General features: G+C 53.8%; 1 protein-coding gene across 1 annotated transcript; it reads right to left on the reverse strand.

Moving 5' to 3' along the window:
• Positions 1-1,364: 1,364 nt before the first annotated feature.
• CYTIP (cytohesin 1 interacting protein) lies at positions 1,365-9,045 on the reverse strand (the record flags this gene model as incomplete). The annotated part of the gene is made up of 9 exons (XM_082285610.1): positions 1,365-1,837; positions 2,282-2,348; positions 3,590-3,659; positions 3,822-3,915; positions 4,046-4,148; positions 6,244-6,298; positions 6,628-6,677; positions 8,450-8,696; positions 9,005-9,045. 9 exons carry the CDS (start codon positions 9,043-9,045, stop codon positions 1,365-1,367), a joined length of 1,200 nt encoding a protein of 399 aa, XP_082141736.1.
• Positions 9,046-9,866: the final 821 nt, after the last annotated feature.

Raw genomic sequence — 9,866 nt, forward strand, 5'->3', positions numbered from 1 at the left:
CCCTCCAGCTCTCCCAGAGACCTGCCATATTTCCAGCTACTTAATCCTTTCCACAGAAATTACAGAGGCCGGTACTGACTCTTCTGCCTTAGCAATGTCCATGAATCAGAGAAGTTTTGGGAACAGATTGCTTTTGTTTGGAGCTCATCTCGGAGGGAAGCTATTGGATTTAGCCTGTGGTCCCTCTCAAGCCCAGAAAACCCTGGAATGGCAGTACCTGAGGGTACAGCTGCACAGGCAACAGGAGAATGATTCACACAAGGTCCTTGAATTATATTTAAAATGCTTCCAGTTGTATTTGAAAAAACATCATTAGGCTGCTCAGGCTGAACAAACAGCCTGTTTCTGTGTACTGAGAGGGAGTAAAAATTCTATCTTTTTCCTCACATCTGTGCCCATAGTTATTAAACCCCACTTCACACATGCTCTCATGGTATCCTTACTGCCTGAAGCCTCCACTTCTGGAGAAATGTGAGCAGGTGTGGAGTGCTGAGAGCAGTGGGACCAAGGGGCAGCTCCTGCACCCCTGGGGCACTGGGGGATAGGGTCCCCAGCACAGCATGCCAGGGGAGGCCCTGAATGCCACCAACCTGCCTGCACAGAGCAATCATGCTCATCCCTGCAGGACAACCCTCTGCCTTTTTTTTCTCTTGCCTTAGAGAGGTCAGATCTGCTGGGCACACACAGATGCTCTGGGCAGCACCACAGACACCGTCTTCCCCAGCACTGGCTCTGCAGAAGAGTCTGGGGGCATGTGGCTGCTCAGGAGGGTCCTTTCCACTCCAAATTCCCTGGAATGAGACAGCCTGGCTAGACATGGAATATCAGCAGCTGGCAGAGACTGCAGCTGCTCAGATCAAACCAGTATCGGGTTATCACACAGTTTGTACAACGGCTGCCAGGACACTAAACCTGTCATCCCAGAACATCCCTGCCCAGGGTCTCTCTGCCATTCACTCCAGGCTCCGTCCTCTTCCCAAGAGGACTCTGTCACTGGTTTTAGTAGAAGCACTCATTTTATTAAAGACCTTTGGAAGACACTGACTCCGGTAACAGGAAATAAATAGCTATCAATTTCGCATTCAATTAAAAACTGTTATTAACAGTAAAGTTTGCTGAGGAAGTTCTGCAAAGGTTCTTCACATTTTGGAGTCACTCATTTTTCACATTAATGAAGAGGTCCGCAGCGTGCTCTGATTAAAAATGAAAATAATTAAAACGCCAGAGCTGTGTGAATCCCATCAGTGCTGTTGTCTGGGGGCGTGCCCTGCCGTGCCACCGCGCTGCACCCACGGTGTGCCCCAGCCAGCGGCAGCCCCAGCCCCACGTGTGGAGCCCACGCATCGAAGGTGACACGTGTGACATCAGACCCGACTTTCTTCCTCTTCCACTGCCCGGTGAAAGCCTGGAATGAATTTCAAAAGATGCTTTCGAACACTGGCTCTCCTGCTCTTCCGTGGGAGGGTCCCAAAACTGCTGGAGTAGCTGCAGCTCTCCCAGAGCGGGGACATGGACCCGCTGCTGGCCAGGCTGATGCTGCGGTTCCTACGCAGCGAGCTCCTCCCAGCAGCTCCATCCCCATCCCTGGGGAAGACACAATCATCATCCATGCTGGACTGGCGGCTCAGGCTCTCTGCAGCCGAGTCCTCGAAGGCGCTGCCCTGGTAGAAGCTGTCCTCGCTGCCCACCGTCATGGAGCTCAGGCAGCTGCGGGAGCTGCTCTCACTGGAGAAGCGGGGCTTGCTTGGGAAGAAGGGTGCTGGTGAGCTGCAGCCACCACACGAGCTGGGCTCTTCCAGCTCCAGCGTGCCCAGCTGAGTGTTGTCGTTCACCTCCCCTGGAAGCACAAGCCAGAGAGGAGTGTTAGTCACCGGCTGCTCATCACCAGGAGCAGGACGTCTGTTCCGGGCACAGGGAAGGATCCTGCCCAGCCCCTTGGCACAGGGAGCAGCCCCTTTCCACATGGGAAGGTGCTCTTGGCTGTGGGGTGGTCCCTGCACCCTGGTGCCTGGGCAGTCCATAAAAAAACCCAAACCAGCCTCTTCCCTGCTAAGACCAAAGTAAGAATGGAAAAAATTTTACCACCCACATAAACTCATATCCTAGGGCTGATGCAAAGAGCCCTTGGTGTGCATTGGTCAAGCAGCAGCCTAGCTCATTACTCTCGGGACAAAAGCGTTCCCTGGGCCAGCCCCTTGCCTTCATTAAGAGGCGAAAAGGAAGCAAATGACAGTGAGATTGCAGAAGTGCTTTCGGGGCCGGCTGCGGTCCCCACACGTACCGTGCAGCAAGAGCCGCTCCCGCGCCAGCAGCGCCCGCAGCTCCCCCCATCGCTGGTGCAGCGCCTGCTGCGGAGGAGACGGAAGAGGCTCTGTCACTTCACGGAAGCACAGAGCACTTGAACAGAAAACAGTCTCTAAGAAGTGCAGGTCAGGAAACACTTGTGTGTCCCACTTTTACTCAGACAGTTTTCCCAGAGTTTAGCAAATTTCTTCCAGAAAACATGAGTGTGCTCATGCCTGAGGGTGCTCTGGCCAAAGCACTGGCCACGTCTGATTTGGAAAGGAGCAGCCTGAAACCTGGAGAGCATGCAGCCCAGAGAGCATGCAGCCCGGAGAGCATGCAGCCCGGAGAGCATGCAGCCTGGAGAGCATGCAGCCCGGAGAGCATGCAGCCCAGAGAGCATGCAGCCTGGAGAGCATGCAGCCCAGAGAGCATGCAGCCTGGAGAGCATGCAGCCCGGAGAGCATGCAGCCTGGAGAGCATGCAGCCCAGAGAGCATGCAGCCTGGAGAGCATGCAGCCTGGAGAGCATGCAGCCCGGAGAGCATGCAGCCTGGAGAGCATGCAGCCCAGAGAGCATGCAGCCTGGAGAGCATGCAGCCCAGAGAGCATGCAGCCCAGAGAGCATGCAGCCCGGAGAGCATGCAGCCCAGAGAGCATGCAGCCTGGAGAGCATGCAGCCCACCATCACCCAGCTGTGACAGTGCCAGCGCTCGTCTGCAGCTCTGTCCAGCCCTGGACCACCCACCAGGAACAGGCACCCCACTCCTCCTCCCCGGGCCTCACAGTGTGGCGTGGGAATGGCACAGCCAACCGTCCCTGCCTGCGCTGGGAACACACCACCTGGAAATCCTTACAGCCCCCCAGTGCCACAGGCCTTCCAACACCCAGCAACGTTCCTTTCCCTCTCCTGCAGGCCAGCTCTTGGGGTAAAATAAACCACTGCAGAGCTGATTAACAACACCCACCAAAGAGGTGAGGCTGTGCCTGGGGACAGCCACAGGAGGCACCTCCCCACCAATCCAATGAACCCTGTGGAGCTGGACATTCCTACACCCAAACTGACCAGCCTAAGGTCACCTGGGCAGTCCTGAGATTGTGACCACATTTCTTCTCTATTCCCCATTTCCGAAAAATATTATCAGAGGGACCAGTGCTGGGGCGGCTGGGGGTGCTGGCAGCAGGGAACCCACAGGTGTCAGCCCTTGTCAGGACCCCAGTCCCACGGACACCCGCCTGCCTCCATCAGCAGGGAACCCACAGAGCCCTCTCCATTTGACAGTGGAAAAACTAATCAATCATATTACCTTGAGTGCCTGCAGTTTGGTCTCCAGCTCCATTTTCCTCAGGAACAAGGCCCCATTGACGGTCTCTAACCTGTGGGAACAGGTGATGCTGGCCCTGAAGCACAGAGGCTCTACCCAGCCCAGCCCCTGGGATTTCTGCCTCTCAGACAGTGAAGGGCTCGGGGACAACACGATCCTGCCTTCAGCGGGAGATGATATCAGGCCAAACCCCGTCTGAAGGAGACACACCCACCTCAGATAGTTCCCTGAAGACTTTATCAAGTCCACTATTTGCTTGTGACCAAACCCCTCGGTGTTCACGCCGTTGATGCTGGTGAGGATGTCACCTGTCAGAGACACACAGAGGCCAAAGTGAGCACGAGCAGCTGTGCACACCTTCCACCTGCTGCTCAGGAACAGCAACAGGCAGAAGGGAGGATGAGACCTCCCACATCAGGAAAACCCACGGATAGTTACCAGTCTGAAGGCCAGAGAGATGGGCAGGGCTTTCCTCTTGGATTCTGCAGACACAAGTGCACACCTCCAGGGAGAAATCATTTTGGTGTGGAAACCTAATAGTCTGTTAACACCAAAGGGACAGAGTTACCAATCCTGGAGCCATGAAAATCATTTAAAATTCAGTACTTTTTCAATGAGAAGGCTGTGATGAGCAGAGTATATTACGTGCAAGTGAGAACCCCAAAATGCTATAACCCAACAATTAAAATTAATTTGTACAGCAGAAAACAGCAGACACCTGACAGGTGCCTGTATACTGGGTTTGGAGAAAAAAAAAAAGCAAAACAAACAAGTTTTAAAGCAAGCTGGTTATTCAGTATTAAAAACACTGCAACTTCAACCAAGAATGTGTCAGCATAGGTGGGAATGCCTTTCTGGAAGGATGTCTCATATTCCCAGGGGAACATGGCAGGATGGGACTGAGGCTTTTCAAGGGATTGGCTCCTACTCATTGGGAATGTTGTGTGGAGTCAGCTGCTGCTACAGAGAGCTCTGTTTGTATGGGAACTGAAAAGACAGAAGATTTGAACCTACTTCTGCTCTTCTGGCCTCTGAAAGTCATCATCCACACACATCCTCACACTCCTAAAAGAGCTTTTTATTCTTGCCTTACACATTCAACTAAACATTAAGTAACTAATTACGCTAAATCCCTCGTGTGGTTCTAGGTGCTGACATGAATTTAGAAAAATGCAAAATTCGGTGCCGCAGCCTGTCCGGATCCTGCGACAGCAGGAAATGTTTTCTGGTGACATGCAAATACCACATCTGCCTTCAGCACTGAGCCTGAGCTTCCTGGAAACCTGTGACTGCCACTTCTAACGCAGAGAGAAGAGCTCACATTGGATTCCCAAATTTCTCATCCAGTGTGGAACAACATGATGGAGGCCGGGGGAGTTCAGAGCTCATCTGGCCAAATCCTCCCAGTGCAGTGATTCCAGCCTTTGGACTCGCAGCAAAATTCCTGGTTAAACTAAGAGTGACAAGTGAAGCATGAGCTCCCTGCAGATGTAGACCTAAAGTTTCACATCACCTTATTCTGCTTTCCTTAAATTTATCTCATAGCAATGAAACTACAGCTTCTAAACACCCTCAGTATCTGACAGATGCTGCCTTTCTGCAGCCCAGACTCTCTATGAAGTGCTCACGCTGAATGTACGTTCAGGAAGAAAATGTGCCAAGAACAATTATTTTTAATCAGAATGTCACGTACAATGAAAATCTGCCCTGACAATTTACACAAAAGCCCAATAATTGACTCAATTATCCTCCCTTCTGAAAGCTCTCCTCTGTTCACGAGCTGAGCGCTGACCCCCTCATTAGTCACAGACCCAAAACGGGCAAAGTTAAGCTTTTCCTAATACACTAATTTCACAGAAAATACTGCTTTCCCTTTGTGTGCAAAGAGAGGAAAGCATTTTGAAAGTGCCCTGCTGCTGGCAGGCAGATCCCCCTGCTCCCAAACTATGTCCCTTTATTCCTGGGATCATTTTTTAACTGTAGCCAGGATTTTAGCAGACCTGCTGATTAGGAGTTACCTTTCTCACAAAAACCCACAAACATAAAATCTCCCACTAGCAGTTCTCCTGGTAACATTCTGGTTCTCCTACTTGATGACTTACTGACTTCTACACCAAACAGAATCTCTTCCTGTATGATTTAGCTTCTGCCCCAAAAGTCATGCTTAGCAGTTATTTATTGAAAAATATATCAATATCTTCTTCAAAAGTACATACCTCTCTGTGCATATTAAAGGAGGTAGCAAGAAGCCAGTGTAAGGTAATTTTTAAGAGAGTTTTTTGATGTCTCACTTTATATGAAAATATTCTCATACACAATTCTCCCAAAAATATTCACTTATGGAGGTAAGAAGACACTGTCATTGCCTCTTATTTGGATTTGGACGGGATTTCTCCTACATTCAACACTCTGACTTGTGAGAAGGCCAAAAATTTTCATCTGTGACCTTCGCTATGAAAAAATCCTCAGAAAAGCATCCCTGTGTTGTATGAGTGCTGCAAGCTCTTCAAATTTCACAGCTCTGACAGACACCTTCCTCTGCTCCCGCTGGCCTTAACCTCATTTTGAGGATATGACACTTCAGACTCTGCACCACATTTTGTTTTTAAGGAATCAACTTGTCATTAAAGTCTTACCTGGATTTCAAACCCAAACGTCTCTTTATCTTCTTTCAATATAGCAACGAGGTGCCTGCATGAGGAACACACAGAATTCCGTGTGAACAAGGGGGGCTGTGCTCTGTGGGCCTGCATTTCCACTCAGAACAGTGGTGTCCCCACCATCGCCCCTCCCTGTGCCTGCAGGGTGTCACCCTGGCACTGCTGCCTCTTCCCTTGCTCAAGCCAAAGGTCACAACTGCACCTGCATGTCCCAGGTGCTGGGTACCACCCTCTGCCTCACACTCCCATCCCACCTGGGCTGGCAAAATTCCCGGGACACATGTTTCATGCAGAATAAGACAGTGACTCTAGAATCAAAGAATCTTAGAATCATAGAATCATAGAATCCTAGAATCGTACCTTTGAGGCTTGGAGGAGTCGCCTGAGGAGCTGGATCTGGCTAAGGCAAGCTGTGACCAGAAATAGGAAAGGAAAGGGGTCAGTATGTTTGTGGTTCTTCGAGGCACACAGATAAAACCAGCAGTTTAGAGAAGAACTAAAACCAGCTGGTGGCATCCCACCAGCGCCTCACACCAACGCAGCCTCTGCCTTGGTCAAAAGAGAGCTTGAACTTTCCAACCAGGAGGAAAAGCACCTGAAGGTCGAATCCTCCTGTCAGATGCTGGTGGCGAGCTCAGAGCACAAATCACATCTCTGTTGTGCCAAGAGCTCATCTCACTTTTGTCCCTTTCCTCTAAAAATCTGTGGGCATTTATAAACTGAACCATGCCAGGAGAGGTTGTGCCTCTCCTGGAGTGCAGACAGAGAGCTCTGCAGTGTCTGCACAGCATCTCCCAGCCAGGCACAGGCACCCAGGACCCCTGCTTCAGTCTAGGGACAGCTGTGCCTGTAGAGGTCTCTGGGAAGAGCTAGGATCAGTGTTAAACATGGATTCTTCCCCAAAAAGTGAACCATGAGTAAGGAGTTCCATTATCAGTGAGATGTTTGTAATCAATACAGGTTCAGCAGGACAAAATGGTGCCACAGCATGACCTCCTACAGAAACAGCGACTTCACAGACGTGCATTTACTTGTTGAGGGACAAGGGGAGGAGAGACAGGCCATGTATCACCCATCTGGGAGAAGATGAGAGGACTTGACAGCAGGGCCACACCTGGGCAAAGGACCCCAGCTCTGGGGACGGTCCCTGCAGCGTGTCCTTGGCCCTGATGTAACTCAGCTTTACCAGTCGCAGCCACATCGCAGCCCACACCTCCAGCCTGTCCCCTCCAGCCTGTCCCCGCCAGCGGCCACCGCCGCACACCGAGGGCTCCACCGCAGCCGCAGGAGCCGGTGCCACCCGGCAGCAGCGCTGCCAGGACCGGCTCTGGCTTTCCCTCGTCCCCTAACACATGTACCAAGAAAAGGTTAAGTGCCCTTCCGTGGCTGAACAAAGCAAAGCCTTCAGTGCACAGACGTTGCACACGATTTTTCTGGTTATACTTTCACGCTATCATGCCTCACACTTTCTGTTCAGGCTTTTTCATGTCAGACAAATAGTTCAGAGCTGGAACTGCTCAGCCGACAACTTACGGCCATAGCAAGACAGTTCTGTGGGAATCCCGTGACCAGCAGCAGCACTGTGCCACACTGCGCTGCTCTGGGGGAAAAGCCCAGAGGCAGAGACAGCCCCAGCAGTTGTACAGAAACACTCCCAAATCCAGATGGAAATGGCACATGGTGGGCGCTTTCTGTCAGCGTCGCACGCAGAGGGCGGCCAGGCCACTTGACCGAGGCAAATGCACGTTCAAAGGAGCACCCAGACAGCACAAACCCTTCCTGGCTCCCAACACGGCTGGAAATGGAGGGGAGCTCAGCCGGGGCCGGATCTCAGCTACCACCGCCCCTCACAGCCCCAGCCCCGCAGGCAGGATGCCCGTCTCTGGCTCCTCCAGAGCTTCCCACACCTCCAGTGCCGCCAAAATCCCCTGCCATCCCCAGAACCAGCCCGGCTAAGGGCACCCGGCGGTCACCCTTCCGGCAGCCCAAACCACGGAGAGCCTGAGGGGCCGTCCTGGAGCCGGGCACACCGAACCGGGGCACACCGGGCCGGGGCACACCGAGCCGGGGCACACCGAACCGGGGCACACCGGGCCGGGGCACACCGGGCCCCCCAAGGCCGGGGCACACCGAGCCGGGACACACCGGGCCGTGTCGGCTCTGCCCCGCGCCCAGCCCGTACCTGTTTGCGCCCGCGGGGCAGCGTCGCCACCGTGCTGGCCAAGTGCTGCATCCTCCTGCCGTCCATGGGCAGCGCCTGCTCCCCGCCCGCGGGGCCGGCGCTCAGGTTGTGCTGCAGGAGCCGCCGCAGGGCCATGGGCAGGGGCTCGGGGCTCAGGGCGAGCGCTGTGCCATGGCCGGGGGCCCGGGGCTCGGGGCTCGGGGCTCGGGGCTCGGGGCTCAGGGCGAGCGCTGTGCCACGGCCGGGGCTGCCACCACCCCGGAGTGCGAGAGCGGAAGGGCCCCCACGTGACGTGTGGTTTAGGTGCGAGTAGCACAAATCCCTCCGAGCACAGCCCCAGGCTCTCGCTGTGCCTTGTGCTCACAGGGGAGTTAAGAATCAGGCTTGGCAGCTACAGAAATCTGCTTAATTTTTCCATTCCTGCACACAATTCTCACCAGCAGCTGCTGCTCTGCCAGGATTTGTCCTTACAGCCCTGCCTGCCTCAGGCACTCGCCTGACCTCGACCTGTTCATACTCCGACTTGCTCGGCATCCCTGGCATCCCTCAACTCACCTTTTGGCAAAGACGGGAAAATAGCACTGCCTTTGGCTCATGGTGCCAGTGAGGGACTTCGAGCTGCAGAGAGGGAAACGAGCTGAAGGCCAAGAGCAGAAGCTGGAAGTGTGGCGGAGCGAGGGCAGGACAATGACCTCAGCACAGCACTCGGGTCTCAGTGGGGACCAAGGACTTCCCTGGCACAGCAGATCTGGGGACACACAGCAAAGTCCATGCAGAGTGTCTGGAACAGGGTACAAGGGGCTGTGGTGGCAGAGCTAGGACAGGCACAGTGCCAGGGAGAGCCCTGGCCAGATGTCATCCCTGCACCTTCCCTGGATGGCCAGAGCTGGAGGAAGATTTATGACTCTGAGAACTTCTGGCTGGGTTGGTTTTTCTCCCCAGTTATTACCTGACCATTGTTATTTCAGCATGGCTTTGAATAACCTTCCAATTTCCAGCTCCTGGATGTGATGGAGAAGCACAGGAAGCAGCCCTGGGCCTGGGTGGGTCAGTGGAGTGGGCGCCTGTCCCTGCTGCCCCTCAGTCACAGGTCAGCAGTGCAGAAGGATGGGTGAACAGCGGGTGAGCCCCGGGCAGAGCAGTTTGCCAGCCCTGGCAGCCACCCAGCCAAGCCCTAAACACCCACAGAGCAGGGCCACCCCGGCACACAGCCCTGCAGCCACGGCTGGAGCCGTGTGTCCCAGCTGCTGCAGGTCATTGACATCACTGGGCACCCCAACAGACTCTTCTGAAACACACTGTGACAGGTTTTGTTGAGACCTCTGGACAAATACCAGGGACAGTAACTGCGCAAAGCAGCCAGACTTGGACACAATTAACCCTGGCTGGGATGTGAGCCTGCAAGGGGAAAAGCAAG

This window comes from Coloeus monedula (genome assembly GCF_965178545.1).
Source record: "Coloeus monedula genome assembly, chromosome: 7".
NCBI classification, from domain to species: Eukaryota; Metazoa; Chordata; class Aves; order Passeriformes; family Corvidae; genus Coloeus; species Coloeus monedula.